General features: G+C 49.7%; 1 protein-coding gene across 1 annotated transcript in view; it reads right to left on the bottom strand.

Annotated features, from left to right (window-relative positions):
* FBXO42 (F-box protein 42) overlaps nucleotides 1–17,450 on the bottom strand; it is a gene marked incomplete at its 3' end in the record, with an annotated part of 29,787 nt that overhangs the window by 1,218 nt on the left and 11,119 nt on the right. Inside the window, exons 5-9 of the mRNA XM_079545608.1 lie at nucleotides 2,691–2,844; nucleotides 1,660–1,770; nucleotides 1,041–1,137; nucleotides 573–629; nucleotides 6–122 (exon numbers count right to left, since the gene is read on the bottom strand). Of these exons, the coding sequence (XP_079401734.1) occupies nucleotides 6–122; nucleotides 573–629; nucleotides 1,041–1,137; nucleotides 1,660–1,770; nucleotides 2,691–2,844 (536 nt within the window). The remainder of the gene's footprint in view (nucleotides 1–5; nucleotides 123–572; nucleotides 630–1,040; nucleotides 1,138–1,659; nucleotides 1,771–2,690; nucleotides 2,845–17,450) is intronic.

The following is a 17,450-nucleotide window of genomic DNA, read 5'->3' as shown; positions in this document are numbered from 1 at the left end:
CTCACCCTGCAGGCAGGATGGCACCACAGCTCTGGGGCTCCGTGGTCCTCATTCTCTACTTTGAGTGGCTGCCACGTCCAGGGGTTTGCCTGCATGTGCAGCAGCCAGGCGTCTTTGAACAGCTGTGAAGAAAAGCACAAGGGATTCAGGAGACCAGCGTGCTGCCAAGATCATCCTGCAGGGGCAGGAATGGTGCTGGGCAGCTGCCTCACTGCTGCAAGCAGAGGGACAGTGACCTACATTGGGATCTGACCACCCAGGGGTGACTACACCCCGCTGTGCCTATGCACAGGTCTTTTCATCCCCATCTACTGTCCCAGTGTAAAGTCAGGGCTTCTAATTAGCCTCAGTTAGCTGCTCACATAGCTCCTGGGGTGATTTTTATTAATTAAAGGCAGCTCCAGCTGTAGCGACAGCTTTGCTGGAAAGTCTGCAGTGTGCATCTCGGATCTGCAGGACAAAATGTCACCTGGGGAAAGCGAGGAGCCTTCCTGCTCCCCAGCCTGCACCCAGGGCTCACGGTACAGCAGGACTCGTGCAGCTCATGCCCACACTCCCCACAGGATACTTACTGCGTTGGGACCACCACAGCCACCAAGGATTAAAATGGTTTCGTCATCTATCACAATCTGGGGGGGGCAAAGAAGAGCGTTTCAGACCAGCAAAACCAGGACGTGGTAATGCTTCATTGTGAAATGCCACAGGGTATGATAACTGTTCTTCTTCTGATGGGCTAAACAGCAATTTGTATCTAGAAATGCTCATCACAGTTCTGGGACACGTGCAGGATGCAGTCTGGTATCTACCTGAGCCTCGGGAAGATTAGAAGTGTAATCTCATAGAACAGCTGGCCAGAAAAAACAAGGGCACGGCGTGCAAAGACTGCAAAGATAACTGACTCAGAAACAGGGCACTAATTTTCAGGTGACCCACAGAGAGCTGCCTGGAAGCTGGAAATTCAGCCATGCCTGGTTTCTGTTTGGCAGCAGCTGCCTGTGCTCAGGCGGGTTGTGGAGCAGAGTGAGAGAAGGGAGCATCACCTGAGATTGGCCACCCCGTGGGTGAGGGCTGGGCCCGGAGATGTTTGGCTTGGACCAAGCCCACTGCTCGAGATCCAGCACCCAGACGTCGTTGCTCCTGTGAGGGTGAAAAAACAGGCAGAGGCTCAGCTTGAGGTCCCAAACAAGCACCTGCTCACAGCACACCCATGCCCTTTGAAAACCTCTAGGGTGAGGTTTTATCACAGACTGGGTTTGCTGCAGGCTGCTTGCCCCCAGGGAACTCACTGCAGGAGGTGAAACACGCAGTGAACAGCCAGCAGACCCCGCAGGAGCCTGCAGCAAGCATCAGCCCATCTCCAATCCCAGCCACAAGGGCAGGCAGGGTGAGCACAGAGGATTATCTCAAGGCTCTCTGATCAAAAAAAACGATCTGCAGCCTTCCCACACACCTCACCACCTCTCTGCTGCCCCAGTTCAGGGTTTTGCTTCAGGCAGCGTTGGCAGCGCTCTGCGCTGTGAGGACAACCAGGCAGTCACACAGGGATCCTGCTGCAAGGCTCTCACAGCCCAGCCTCACGGAGGTTCCTTTCAGAAATGCCATCCCACCCCAAGCTCCTTGCAGGAGAACCTGTCCAACGCCTTCTCCCCCCAAACTTACATTTGCCGAGAGCCCAGCGAACCCCCAAAGACAATCATTTTGTCCTCAATGACACAGGAGGAGTGTCCTGCCATGGGAGGAGGGCCATGGGTGGTCACGATGCAGTTCCACCTGGGGGAGCAGGGAGAAGGAGATTCAGCACAGGGTGAGGAAGGACGGTGCTGGATGAATGGCAACATGAGAAATGCCATGGGCCAGCCAAGCCCTTGAGGATGCACTGCAGAGGAATACCAACAAAGATCCAAAGAGGAACGAAACTCATTACAAGTATCAATGTGCTGACCATTTTTAAAACAGGACAAAGCCACGGGGCAAACTTGGAAATACTGACCCTTTCAATTAAGTTTGCCCTGACTTCTTTCCAACGCAGTTTAATTACAGCATTCGAATGACACTGCCCGAAAGTGCAGTGGATAATTGACACTTTTGATGATTAAACGTTCTCAATGAAAGAGGAGAAAGAACCCTCACTGCTTTGATAGAGCATTTGCTTCTTTCTCATACAAGCAGCAGTGGAGAAAACACCATCTGAAAGCGGCTGAATGCTGGTTAAAGGGAACAGGAAAGGGCCAAGGGAGCTTTGAATTTCGGATCACAGACAAAAGGCAAAACCTCAGGGATTGAGGCTTTCTCTCCCTCTTTCTTCAGAAAGTCCTCGAGCTCACAGCCAAACAAATTATGCACTGAAAACATTCGCACCCAGTTTTCCTGCCGGCGTGGAAGACATTGCAAGGAGCACCGAGGTGCTGCTGGTAGCTTTTCAGTGCCAGTCTGCAGCAAGCGCCGCCCCAGAGGCGTCAGACAGCAGCGTGTGCTCAGCTCCCAGGCCTGAGCAGCGGTGCTTTGCTTTTTTTTTGGTTGAAATGGAGCCTCGCAGACAAGCCAGGATCAGCCACACCTTGCAAACCAGGAATGTGCACAGCTTCCCCGGCCCGCAGCCCCCGTCGCTCCCTCCAGCAGCTCCCCAGCAGCGCCGCAGACATTCTTTGCCAGGATCAAAGGCAGGGTTTCAAATCCAGATGTTCTCTTACCAGTTTTTGGAGGGCGAGTACGTGTGGATTTCATCGAAGAACCTCTCTGGCTGGTGCAGGGGATACGGGCTGGGCCGCGTCCAGCCCCCAAACAGCACCAGCAGGTCCTTGTAGACCACCAGCGTGGCCCCAGCCTTGGGCGAGGGGTATGAACCTGGGCAGGGGGAGAAGAGAGGAGGGTTAGGAGACCGTCCTCCAAACACAGGCATCAAACCTGATGTGAACTGCACTCGAGTGCGATGAGGTGGGGACTGCACCTTTAAAAGAGAAAAAAAAAAGCAGCAAAGAAGGCAAAATTAGAGCTGGGAGCCTGGGAAGAAAACTACTGCCAATTTGTGTTGCTGTAATTAGTAGGAGCCTAAAAGCACATTTCACGTATGGCAAAACATCTGTCAGTCACTGGCAGGAAATTACTAGCTCTCCCCCATATCCCTTTAAATTATTGCTTTAGCACTGAATAAAAGCAATAATTACCTCCAAATACCTAACTTCTCCCCAAGGACGGAGCAAGAAGGAATGCTAATTCACATGCATCCAGTGCTGCTCCTGGAGGACTGCTTGGGAACTTGCAAGCAGCAGCAGAAACCCAACGCTGCTGTCAGAAGGAGGCACAATTAAACCCAAAGCACTTTGCTGTGTCAGTGAGCAATCGCTCCCCGTGCCTATCAGAGAATGAGGCACAGGCCTCTGCAAAATACTCCCTTGCTGCAACGTTAGATGTTGAGCCGGGTGAATGGCTGAGCTTCCTACAGCTGTAACCAGCACCAGGTAGGTTCCTTCATCAGTGCAGATCTCAAGCAATCATAAACACGCCAGCTAAAAGCATCGCACAAAAAAAAGGGTTGTGTGGGACCAGGGGAGCCCAAGGGCAAAGCTGTGCATGTGGCCATGGAAGCAGCATCACCCTCTCTGAAGTGCTGAGATAACAAAGCCAGCGCTCTCCTCTGATGTCCTCATGGGACTCAGGGAAGCATTTTTAGCAGGTAATGACATGCAGAACGAGGACTATTTTTAAAAGAAACCAGAGCAGCTATTTTAAGATGTTGCAGCTGAGAAAAAGCAATTTGATTGTGATGGATTCCAGGTGGTGGGTGAGAACAGCTGAGCCAAAAAGCATCCCTGACCCAGGAGCCCTTTGCTGGGGACAGAGCATGTTGCACTGCTGCTCTCGGGTGCTAGGGCACATATATAGCATGGCAAGGCTATATCCAAAGTCTCTTTAAAGATTAAAGTGCCAGAAGAGGGTTATGGTCAGTTACTTGTTGTTCCCATGCAGATGCCATATTTCCAGTTTTCCTGGCTCTGTGCAATTCATTCATCCACACCAGCAGGTCTGCAGCCCTGGCAGAGCTTAGAAGTGACACTCCCAAGCCTGGCATGGCAAACTGGTTGCTAGAAAGGCTTCGATCTGGTTTGGAAAGAAGAAGTTGGTTGGACTCGTCCTGCCAGGACATGGCACAGGGGCACGCAGCTGCTTGGGGTGCGCTTGTCTACCTGCAACGGGGATCCCAGTGTGATATAAAGTGTGGGTTTTAAACTGGGACAGCAGCTAATGTTGAACAAAAAGGGTCCCACTGCAAGTTGGGGTGGCGGCTGAGAGGCAAAGCACCACTTTGCTCTGGAAGGTCTTCATCCTGCTGCAGGCTGAAGGTCAGAACCCCTGCTGCAGACACCAAGGTGCTTCCCAAAGGAGTCAATAAGCACCGTGCAATCAGCCCAAGGCAGAGGTCAGCCCTGGCTTTGCAGGAAGCACTGCCTCTTATTGGAGGCTGTGCAGGTGAAAATGAAAGCAGCATTTCTTTCTGGCAGGCAGGAAAAAGATGAATTTCCCAGTCCAGGCACGGCGAGCAGACAGCGTGGTATGCACAGGGCTTCAAAGGGAGCAGGCAGTGCAGAGCAACCTTGCTGCTCTGTTTCAGGGCAGTAGATGAACTTTGGTCCATGGGTGGAGCACATAGAAATGGGGGAAACGTTGCAGAGCACAATGGCTCTCTGCAAAATTGCTGTATGATATGGTTGTGGTATCAAAGATGCCTTAGCTTCATCGATCCTGCCCTCAGCATGGGAACAGAGAGTGACTAGGAGATGGAGAACTAACACTGCTTATCTCTAGGGCAGAGAAGAGCTCGGGGTGCTGCCGCCAGCAAACTGCAAGTTAATGCTGAAGCCTGGTTTATAGCTGCTTCAAGTTTGAGACACCAAGTACCTTTGGTAAAAGGCAGTGCCCAAGCATGACTCAGTTTCCACTCATTTCCCCCACCCGGTCACTGCTCACCTGGCACCTTTCCGAGCCTGAGAAAGAAAGGAGCACCCGAGGGACACAGCACAGGCACACGGCTGCAGCCTTTGTGACTTCAGGTCCCAGGCACGTGGAGCATGGGGATGGGGCAGGCGGCAGCAACATCAAAGGGACATGGCTGCAGCCTGCAGTGACTCACCCTGCCATGGCAGAGCGGTGTTCCAAGCACGTTTGGCAAAGGAGGGCTTCCTCCTCTCGTAGCTCTGCTATCCCACCACCAAATGAAACTTCTGAGTGATGGCAGTGCCCCCAGATAGGCTTCGTTAGCTAATTGTGTCTGTTTTGACAGCCTCCTTGGTCAAGATGATGGAAGCTCCTCCTTAACAAGCTCATATGGGTCTCCAAGCTCTGCACCTGATAACATCATCGAGCCCAGTATCAGATTATTTCTCCCCAGGATAAAAATTCTAGCGTGCAGAGGGTGTAGCACAATTGACTATTTCTAAACAAAGAAGAAGCCATCTCTTTTCAGCTGGAGCTGTTTATTTAGCAGGGATGAGTGACCAGATGCTGGATGGAGCTATTTGTTCCAGCTGATGGATTTTCCTGGCTCACCAAGCAGAGAGATACTTTTCAAACAAACAAACAAACAAAACAAATCTCCGGCTTCCGTGGACATGCGGAAGAGAAATGCTTCTGATGCGAGCTCTGAACACCACTCATCCACAATATGTCCTTATAAGCAGTTTTTAAAGCCCATTTATTCAGCCTTCTAATGCCACTGGAGCAGCACGAGCAGCAACAAAAGAAAAACCTTGCTGCAGGGGCACGTGCAACACGCGTTTCCAGGCTGCCTTTTAAGCACGGCCCCCGAGCAGCTCCAGAAAGAGGGCAGGCAATGAACATGAAGTGGAGCTCGAAAGATGAAAATAAAAACAAAGGGGAAAAGCTGCACGATGCTTTTGATGTGATGGAATTAGCCAGATGAAAGAATTGGTTCAGATCAATATCGCTTTGAGAAATGCTGTAGGAGAGGAGATGGAGTAAAGCCATGCATTTGCACCATTCCAGGGTGATGGGAAGATACAGAAGGAGTTATTGGGTGTATGAGGGTAAAAAAGCCAGAGAGATGCTAAGCTTGAACACTCAGATATGAAAAGCTACACGTGCTGGTAACCTCATGTTTCCTAAACTTTTTGTAGCTCCACAAAGCCACAGTGCTTCAGCACAACCCATCCGCAGCAGGACAAAATGCTGTGCTGGCTTTTGCTGCAAAGAGTTTGTGCTGTGCTTCCAGAGGATTGCAAAGAATTGGTCAAAGGCAAATTCCTTTCAGAAAGAGAAAAGAAAAAGCAATCTGGCCGCCATCAGTGCCAGCAGAACGAGCAGCTCAAAGGGCAGCCTGCACTTACAGTGCTCCAAGCACACAGCTCTCTTGCAGAGCTCCTGATGGCACGACAGGATTGCATTCAGCAGCCCGGCCTTCAGGCTGGCAGACTCAAAGGAACCAAACTGGGAGCCCTATCTGGAAACCTAATCCCCCCCAGCACACTCTCTGAAGCATTACCCTCACAACGTGCCCCACTGACAGGAAGGGCACAATTTGCCTTGCTCAGCAGATCCTGAGTCTTGTCTGACAGCATGAAATCCCCCCAAATCTTTCTCCCTCTATGGGAAGGGAAACCAGAGAAGGAAAAAAATCCCTTGGCTTCGCAGCCTGGATTTTTCTGCAGTAGTCTGCAGATTTGCTTGAAAGCTGTTCCCCCAGCAGAGTGCTGAGCAGGATGACAAGAAGTCTGGAGGCAGAAGATCAGCACCTCAGGCAATCTCAGCCCTGGCACCGTGACCAGGAGACAACAAAGGGCCACTCTACTGGGAAATGTGGGCATCTGCATGCAGGTCTCACACCAGCTCTCTGCAGAATGGAACTGCATCCTTTAGGACTTGCTGCAGCTACCTCAGATCCAGTGTCTGACGTTCACCTGTTTCTGTCCTCAGTTGTTCAAAGAGAGCCATTAAGATAGCTTTCAAGACTGGCTTTGGACTGGGACTGCTAAACCTTAAAGCGTTTAAGAGCCAGGAAAGTATCATCTTCCCTCACTAAAGCCACATGTGACTTAGTGTTCCCTCCAATCTGGGTTTCTTACGTGAGAAAAGAGATCCACACCACAGACACAACCTCAGCCTTGTAGGAGATAGAGAAAAATGGAGCAGGACCTGAAATGCCTTCCCAAAAGGCACAGCCCACCTTGATCAAACCCTCTGCAGGCACACGTGGCTGCTGCCTGCAAGATGCTGCTCAGGGTAACGAATCTCAGAGAACCATTAAGGTTGGAAAAGACCACAAAGGCCATCCAACCCAACCAGCAACCCACGCCCACCAAACCCACGTCCCTCTGGGCACCAGTGCAGAAATAGTGGAGGTGTTCTGCAAGAATATAAGAACTGGGCTATGTACACCAACCCCCGTGGTGTCCAGGACAGCTGTCACACAGCAAACTCCCATCTGACAAGGACACAGGCTCATGGCACAGAGCTGAAACAGAGGACAAGAGTCCTGCAGTGCTTGGTGTGGATGTAGAAGTCAGAAACCTTCACCAGTGAGGATCAGTCACTTCCGAGCTTTTGCAATGTCACAGTCATTTCTTTGTCCTGGAAATTCTCACACAGCCCAAGCGTGAAGCCCCATCAGCCTATAAAGCTGTTTAAAAGGAGCGGCAGTGCCCTATGAACCCTGTGCAACAGGATTACTGAGTCATTCTTTGCTAGCGTTAATCAGAAACCTCTTTACACAGTAACAGCAGCGTTGAGCAAAACAGCAACAAGATAGGAGTGCCAGAACGCCCGGGGCTCTGCCCCCTTCCCTCCTAATAGCTGAAAACAAGGATGCAATTTCTGCACCGTGCAATTTACATTGCAATTTCGGCACACAATGGTGCAGGAGGGGCTGTGTTTGCTCCCATCCTGGGCTGGGAACGTTTCTCACAGCACTGTCACTGCAGCGTCACTCCCAGGTGCTGAGTGCTGCTCACAGTGAGGTCACCCCATCCCCTTCTTTGCAACCTCCCCTGCTTTTGGGAAATGCAAATCTGGCCCTGCCCTAAAAGGGAGTGCTGTTGCAAGCTCCCTCTCCCTCCAGGTGGGTGGAACAGAATTCCAGCCAGCTTTTCTAAGTTTTATTGCGTGTTTTCCCCCCGCCCCAGTGATACCATACCCTGCAGACTTTTAGTGATATGAGTAACAGTCCAACATCCTACACAATGCAGCTCCAACGCTAATTAAAGAGCTCAGGAGCTGAGAGGGAAAGGGCTGATCAGCTCCTGCCGCTCATCTTCTCTCCAGGAGGCGAACGGAGGAATGGAAATTGCTGTATCAGACTGCAATGTGGTAATGACAGAGTAACTGTAGGGAAGGGACTGAAGAATGTGTGGGTTTGCAGAGGAGCGTGTTCAGTCTGTGCTGAGCTGCACACTTTTCACTCAAGTCACACTCCCAGTTAGCTCCTGTCCCATTGCCATAGCAGGAGGGACACAGCAGGGCAATGCCACAAGTCTGAGAACTCTTTCCAGCCTAGCCCCAAATTGCTGGTGTCTCAGGAAATGGCTGCTGTGCAATTTGGTGAGGTTAGGGCAACTAAGTGGCTCAAAAACCTCAAACATTCCTCTCCTCATCCCGTGTGCGCAGTCAGAACAGCCTCCCCAGATAAAAACAAGCAGCTCTACCTAGGAAGAGCAGGGCTCTGCTCAGTTCAGAGCTGCCCTGCAAAGAAAATGCAACTACCTGCTGAAAGCTTTGCATGCAGGTCCCTAACTGCCCCCACTCTCTCCTGTTTTCAGCATTTGGTTTGCACTCTATGCTTTGTCCACACTTCTCTCTCTTCTTCCAGTAATTCCAGCACTTAATGCCAAACTTGCTAAATATTTCATGCAAGGAATAAAAGATTCACCTTTGGACTGCAGACAAGTGTGAGCTAGTGCTTTGTCATTCCGCATGCCTACCGGATTTAAGGAGAGAGCAGATGTTCTTGTGGAAGGTGGAGAATCAGGCTATGAAGCGTGAGCGTTTCCAGCTCTCTGAAAGCAAACCATGCTGGCTGTAATAAAATATCAACACTGCACAATCAATCTTAGGTGTGACAGATGAGATCTCTGCGGACAGGGTCCTCAATGCAAAGGCACAGCAGCAGCTGGAAGCCCTGCGCTGAGCTGCAAGGCTTTCCCTCCCTGCAGGAGCTCCTGCCGATAGGTGTCAGCACAGCCTGTGAGCAGAGCCTTTCCAACATCTCCAAGCTCAAACTGGCTGAGATGCATCTCACATAAATCTGTCAGGATAGCAGATATCCTGAAGAAATAAAGTTCTCTACAGTTCTTGTGGCAACAAGCGTCAGGAAATAGCCAGACTGCTGCAAGGACATCCTGCCACAGCTTTTATACCTGCTGTGTTAACATCCCTGCATAGCCAAGCAGCAAAAAAGCTCTTGCAAAATCAGGCTTAATGTCTGCTTATGGCAATACCAGTTGGAAAGATTGCAGGGTTGTACTTTGAGGCCATTAGAAAACATTGCTCTCCAAGCACTTGGCTTTTGCATGCAGTGCACTGAGTATTCCAGGATGGAGATTTATACGCAGAATTTCAACAGTGGATGCTCAAAGTTTCACCCAAATCTCAAACAAGTGACATTCAGAAGCTTCCAAACTCATTGGGAGCTGCTGAGTGGTCAGCATTAACGAGGCACAATTACTTGCTTGTCTATATAAGGACTCCCAGCATCAGGAACCTATTTTTACAGATCATGGTCTTCTTATTTACTGACATAACCACAAATAGTTTTCCCCAGTTTTGGTACAGCATGCTCATCAGCATGATTGGCAGATGGCCTGGGGTCACGTTTAAAATGAGCACGTAGTGCCCACAATGCTGAGAAGTGGCACACGTCAGACATCACCCAACAGCAGTCCCTGCTCCTACCTTTGTGCATTGCTTGGAGAAAAGGGGGACCAGAGAAGCTCAAAACTCCCAGAGTCCAATAAAGGCAAGAGTGGGAAAATTCCTCCATTAATCTCTGGAGGGATCCATGCCTGGGGACCTTCTCTCTGAGAATCTAAATACGACAAGGTTAAAGCAACAAGCTATTTTTCATGCCTTGCTGCTAGATCTGTGCTGATAACGTTCTGAGAGGGGTCTGCTTTCTGGCATGTGGCTGAGGAAATAAAATGAGTGAGGGCTGAGACTGAAACGTACCCCCCAATGCTCAACAAGGATGAGTAGAGGTGTGGGATCTCCTCTGCCTGACTCCATTTCTGCACCAACACTTGCTCAGCTCTTCCCTTGCAGTTCAGTCTTAAAGAGAAGTCAACGTTTTTAGTCCTGCACTAAGGGAAGAGGAAAGTAAGACAGTTGCTTGAACCATCCATTTCTCTTTCAGGCACTTCTCTGCCAGCCTCCTCCACCACATTTCCCCCTGTGACAGCTCCCAAGCTGCAGAGCACAGCGTATTCCAACCACGTCAGGGCCAACTGTCAGAGGCAGGCCAAGAGGGCATCAGGAGGGTAAGGCAGATTTCCCTGCACGGCTGACAGTGTAGCAGAGCTGTGCTGATGGGAGCACATGGGCTGTTGCTCCAAGGACTGCATTTCCCACAGCAGGGACTGTTTTCCCATGCTTTGCACACAGATAAAAATGTGCTGAACTTCCAGTAAGGGCAGAACGGATGCAAAGTACTGAGAGCAGGGATGGGAAAGGAGAAGTCACTAGTTGTTTTGGACTGCTGATGTAAAAGCAGCTTCACACGTGGCTCATCGGCATTGATATGGAGAGCTCTGACAAACTGGGCTGGGACAGGGGACAGCCTGCACCACCAGGGAGGAAAGGGGATGGCTGTCAGACACAGAACAGCACCAGGGGATGAAATCTTCTCTGTAAGGGAGGAAGGGCTGAGAAGCACACACAAACACACACTTAACAGCAACAGGTTAAACCTCTGCCCTGAAAACTGAGTGAGCATGAGCAAGTTTCCAAGAGCTCCACTATTTTCTATATTGCAAATGTTTGCATGCACAAAAATAGGAGGCACGGATATTTCTTGTAACCCTGGTAGGGGCATACCAAATCCATGTCCCATTACACTGACCTGCCAACAAGTTTAAGGGCTTTGCTCTCTCCAGTGGGCTCTTCTGCAGGCAGAAAGCATTCAGAAGCTGCATTAAAACCAGGGAAGAAGGCAGCAGACTTTGGGCTCTTTTCCCATCTGTCTTGGTGAACAGATCCTGGCAAACAGTTGGGGGAAAAGACGTGTGCCCAGCCTGCGGGCTCTTCCCACCTGCACATCCCAGGTGTAATTCCTGCACTGCTGCTGGTTGCAACCCATGCTGTGTCTCTCCAGTCTCTGAGATCTGTGCTCCCCACTCGTGCTGAAGACCCCAGGTCCTGCTGGCCAAGGGAAAGAGCTGCCCTGGATACTGCAGTGTTGGGGAACATGTTTCAGATGAAGACAGATCCAGACAACAAGAAAATACTTTCAAAGGTTAAACGCAAGCGAGGGGCAGCAAGAATAAGAGAAGACAGAGCCTGGCAAATCAAAGTGAGGATAGATGTGTGTTGTAAACCAAAACCTGCTGGGATTAAGCATTTAATCACTGCCGCAGAGCAATCCTATTGAACCTAAACAGCAATGGATTATCTCCTGGAAGCCAGCCCTCCATGCACAGGCGATGCTTTTTCACACGTAGCAAACCCAGCTGCTTGTATACTTTCTGCAAGATTGCATTTTGCAATTGAAATTGTTTTAAGTGTTGCCCAACTGCAGTTTTCACTCTCAAAGCACCTGGGAGCAGCAGATCACTGCACAACTCCAGCTTTGCAAGGTTTCTGTGTGTACCATCAGCTGGATTTCTCTCGTTACTCCAATTTTGCTTTAGAAGAACTACTTTGCCTTCTCTTTGCCAAACATTTTGCTAAGGTCCCCCTCAGTGCTTCCTGCTCCTTCCAGCCCCACAGGGAGCAGCGTGCTGGAGGACAAAGCTGGCACACCATCACCCATGAGCCCAAAGAAGGAACAAGTGGAAAAAGCAATTCCAAGCAACCTGAGCTGCAACAGTGCCTGTCCTGAAGGACAGCGTGAACACCATGAGATCTTTACTCAGCTCCATCCACTCCAGCTTTTCAACTCCAGCTTTCACATACAGCAAGGAATTTCCATCTGTTTCATTAACCTGCTCTACTTTGACAGATCAGACACCTGAAGCCAGTAGCTGTAGTGATAATTAGAGGCATTGTTCTGTGCCAAGTTATCAGGTTTTCACCTCTTTTGATTCCCAGGAGGCCAGGAGCTACGACATGGCCTTAATGTGCCTAAGGTGATCCCAGGCTTCTACTGAAAAACAAGGTGTGCTTTCAATCACAGAGGTCTGCTCAACACTGCACTGAACTTAAAAAAGCACATGTACACAGAGATCTTTTTACAGCCTTCCCCTCAAAGGCAGCTGTCTGTAAACGGAAACAAGTTAGGCTAAATTCTGAAAGTTTATTTTCCAAATTGACTCTCCTGGTTCCCATGTATGTAAGGAGGGAAACAAGTTTGCTTCATTACCAAACATCTCGCAGGCTGCACTCTGGCATCTCAGAGACCAGCAGCAGTCCACAGACTGGGAAACATTGTTTTTGAGGCACAGCAGTGGTCAGGTCAGGATGTTGCTTGCTTTTTTTTTTTTTGGCCAAAGCAAGAACGTGCCTTAGATCATTCACTGTATGAATCCAAGGCAAGTCATCCTGCGACGGGAACAGAAGCATCACAGCACGGGGTCAGACTGGAGCATTTCAGTAATGAGTCTCAGCAGGGACTGCTATTAGAAAGGAGAAGCAACACACAACCAAGGACAGCAACTGGAAGTCTGTACTATCTCAGGAGGGCATCAGAACTAATGGGTTTCGAACAAATCCAAAGAGCATTTCTACTATTCAAACAATTGCTTCTACTTCAGAAATGCCACCAATCCCTTTGCCATTCTGTAGCCCTGTGTGCTATTTACACTGATGGACAGATTCAGAGAGTTCTCTCTTTGTTCCTGCTGGCTCTCAGCTGCACAACCTCCATGTAATCTGTACCCAAAGGGCCCCTGCTACACCCCGTCTCCGCTCAGCTTTGCAAGGAGCACTCAGGTGCCCCAAATCAGTCCTACTGTTATGAAACTACATCAACTGTTTTGTAAACTCACTGCTGTTTTTTCAAAAAGAGATGATGAAAACAGAGCTTCCTGCTTGGGGCAAAGTTTTTGGACAGCTTTGTCAAGGGCAACACGCTCACCTAATGGGCAGAGATCTGGTGCTGCAGCCAAGAGAGCCTCCCACCACAGTGGGACCACATCTGGTGCAGCTTCCTTGGACAGGTGACAGCAGTTCCCCCTACCTCCTTTTGTCTGCTCCTTCTGTTGACAAAACACCAAAGGCACCTTCCCCCCAGCTCACAAGGGGAAACCCAGTCCCAAAACTCCGACTCAAAACTCAAGCCAGAAACCAGCACTGCCGAAGTATGGAGCGGAGTGAAACCTGGGGAAAGAGCAGGGCTGGAGCAACAGATGTGAGAGTGACTGCTGCACACTTACTGCATCACACTCAATGCTTTCAGTACAGTCTTTGTGCTAAAGCTGGCTGCTCGTTCCAGGTGGCAGCAGTAAGGCACAGGACCAGTTGCTCTCATGGAGCTGCATCTTGGCAAGGTCTGAAAATGTACAGAGAGGATCAAAGCATCTACACAAAGAGCACTGCCTTCAAGCCTCTCAGGGGAGAGGAGACGTGTCTCCCCAGCAAAAATGAAGGCAATCTCACTGCACAGAGTAGAAAGCAGCAGGAAGCAAGTGCTGGGAGCTGTGCCCTGCTGCAGGAAGGGTGGCTATGGGGATGCCTGCACACCAGATTGCTCACAGCAAACAGGAAGAGCTGAGCGGCAGGGCTGCCAGGCTGCTCTGAGAGCAGGGTGCTGGGGGAACACAGCTTAAAGCTGGGTGTGTGATTTTCTGAGTCCTTCTTGCTTTCTCCTGCAGCTGGAAGGAGAATGCAAAGCAAAGTAAGGGATGGTGCTTGGCCCAGGGTGGTAAAGCAGACCCAGCAGGCAGGACGCACAGACTTCAAGATTTTGGCTAGCATACCTCTCCCTGCAAAGAGCTTTTTTTACGTTGTCATTCCTTGCTTTATGAGTGCTGTAAAAGGCTGTTTTAAAAAAGGCTTTCCACCTCTGATCGATAAGCCCTCAGGAGCACAGGCAAAGCCACCAGCATTCTTCTCTCTGATTTAAAAAAGGGATTTCCCAGCTCAGCACATGGCTCCAACAGGCAGAGGCCAAGAGCAGGACTCGTGAGGAACATAAACCAACAAATGCAGGAAGGGAGAAAGTCTGCAGAAATACACAGTTGCTTCAGGAGTCTGAAATAGCACAGGCAGCCAGAGGGAAACTGCCTGGAGACGTGCCCTCAATTCTGCCAATAAATTATCTGCTGCAGTTTGAGGATGATGTGGATGTGAAACACCAAGGGGGAACATTGATGGGTCTGGGTCAGTGCTGATGGCTGAGGCAGCCTCCCCATGGACCTGCCACAGTACAGAGACTGTACTGGGTCTCAAGACTGTACTGGGGGTCTCAAGCAAAGAGTGTTTTACAAACCTGCAAAGGAAAAGAACAACTCTTCCCTGCTGCCAGGGCAGCATAGTGCTGGGTTGGCCAATTCCACGCCTCAGCATCACCACAAAAAAAGCTCTCATCACGTGGCTACGTGCAGCTCCATCACACCAAAGGCTGTGAGTCTCAGCGCTGACTGGCTTCAAGTTTCTTCCATGACTGTTTCAGCCACATGAGAACTCATATTTAGGGAGCACCAAAGATCTGTCAGCACCAAAGCCTGTGCCCTCATTGCAAGAGCAGCATGCTGTAGCTTGAGTGGCAGAGCTGAGACAAACCCTTGCCTCCAGCTGGATAAACAAACTCCAGCTTATACCACCTCCAGCCCTTGATCAGGTTTCTCTCTGCACAGAATGGCCAAAAATCAAAGAAGATTCTGATTAACTATGCAAATAAAGGCAACGAAAGGATCCCCAACACCAGGGAAAAGTGCTCAGCAAGGACAGCACCTGCCTGCTAGGCCTACCGAGCCTAATAGGAAATGGCAGCTGAGAGTTCAGAGGCATTCCTGTTCACGTTTCTAAAATAAAGAGCCTGCTGCCTACTCGCCTTTGTAAGGCATTACACCCCACCAGCAAAAAGAGCTACATGAAAGGTAGGCATTGACTCTCTTGCTCCGTTCCAGTCTAATAAGCAGAAAGTCAATGCCATCCTTATAGATGTAAGCAAAAAGTACTTTGAAACCTCAAAAATTAGGTTTTTTTTGAAGCAATTATCTCCCTCCCCCGTCTCCAAGACTAAAGAAGCATAGGCTAATTATTGCTTTGAAGGCTAAATATTTACTCCCAGATTCAGTGCAGCAGCTCAGATTGGAGGTAAATTACTTAGCTCTGATGTCATCTCATTTAATGTCTGCCCATAAGAGAACCCAAACAAAAACAACAGGCACAAACAACGAAAAAGGGAGCTTTCTCATGGAAAAGCCCTTTGGAAAGGGGCAGGGATGAGGCTGTTCCTGCTCACACGTGGCACAGCACTGGTCTGCTGGCTGCAAGGCGTTCAGCACAGACCTGGCACCACGCTCTGGCTGCCTCTAGGCTACCCCATGGCTCTCATTAGATAAGATGCCCATGATTTATAAGGGCATATGTAATTACACACGATCAAACCTCTCCGAGCCAGAACGGGCCTGGAGGAGAAGCCACCATCATCTCCTGGAGAACAACCACTACACAGAGTGTGCAGAGCCAGTGACCTGCAGAAACGGGGTGGGAATTCCTCCTCAACCTCCACCAGCAATTAGCTTACACACACCCTGTGCCAGAGCAAGCATTCATTCATCAATGTCAGCTCTCCTTTTAAAATCCCTCTCGTGTTATTTACATCTGACTCTTAAGTTTCAAAGCTCTCTGCTTTTGCCCCCTCCAGTCACTATTCTTTCCCAGGCAGCGGGTGCCAACGCTTTGGTTAGGGCACCAAAAAGCAGCTATGTGCAAGAAACCACCACCAGCACAGGCACGGGTGACTCATCTTCTCTGAAGACTGACAAACAAGAGCTCTCTCTGTTCACTGAGACTGCCCTGAAGTTTCAGTTGCGATCTGATCTCGCCCTGTGCACTCATGACAGCATGCAGAAATATTTCCTCGGGGGATCTTCCCATGGGACTTAATTCTGACACATATTCCCACAGGACTCGTTCTTTTTAACAGCTCTATTTGTTAGTAAGGCAGCGGGAATTTCACTCTGTGAAATAGCAGCAGGGTGTCTGGGATGCAGAGCTGGGTGCTGGCGGTTGGATTCATTAACACGGTGTGAGTGCTGAAGGCGAGCTGTGCCCCACATTCAGTCTGACGGAAGAACTTGCTGGGCTGCAAGAATAGCTGGCCTGGGTCAGAGCAGAGGTGTGCACAACCCAGCATCCTGTTTATGCTACCCGTGGCCTCTTCTCCAGCTGAGCAGGGGGAAAGGAGCAGGCGAGCACCACGGCACAGTAGGAGGAAGAGCGAGAGCGCTGGGGGTTATTTTCTTCCTCCATTTTAAGCCCATGCCTGTCTAGCTCTCACCTGCCCACATCATGTGCTGGATGTGCAGATTCAAAAATCACATTGAAACATCAAAGCGTGGGCAGAATTGTTTCCCAAAAGTGATCATCCAGCACCAAGTTGCATTAACAAAGTAGCATCTGGAAAGTTCCCAGGTAACATTTGAACACAGAAACATCTTGATCTTGTAGGATTTCACGTTAAAAAAAAAAAAAAGTAGTCAGGAAAATACAGCTTTAAACAATGATCAAGTAATCCTCAGTACTTACCCAGCACATGAAGCAGGGTCAGGAGTCTGCATCCAAGCAGACCCAGCAAGGAAGGCATGGTGAATGCTGAGCTCCTTTTCCTTTCGTTTCTCCCTCATTAAATGTAAAGCTTTTACCCAAGCGACTAGCTTTATATTCACTTCTTGCTCCACATCACCAAGAGCTGCTCAAAATTCTGCTTTTTTCAAAAATTATGTTAGCCAAATTCAAAAACCCATGAAAAGCAAGCACCTCGTGCATGACGTCTTGAGTTTAAAATCAGTGTGGGAAACAACTGGTGGCATTTTCCTGCTCTAGGCACGAGGGCTGCAGGAATGTACCCGCTTTCCCATGTTTTCCTGGTTGCTCTGGGCTGCCAGCATGGGCACGTCTCATCCATTCTTCCAAATACCTAAGCAGCAACTAGCAGAGATACTCAAAAATCTCAGCTTTGGGACAACAACTCTTATCAGCATGAGCTCTCATGACTGCAGTCAAATGTCCCTCATCATGCACGTCATGAACTGGTGCTGAATAGCTTCTGCAGATGAAGATGAAAACCAGAAACAACTCAATCTGCCTCACAGCACCCTGCTGCAGGCAACAGATGTGTGTTCAGG

The sequence above is a fragment of the Tetrao urogallus genome, assembly GCF_951394365.1.
Source record: "Tetrao urogallus genome assembly, chromosome: 21".
Taxonomy (NCBI): domain Eukaryota; kingdom Metazoa; phylum Chordata; class Aves; order Galliformes; family Phasianidae; genus Tetrao; species Tetrao urogallus.
This window is presented reverse-complemented; position numbering and strand designations above follow the sequence as displayed.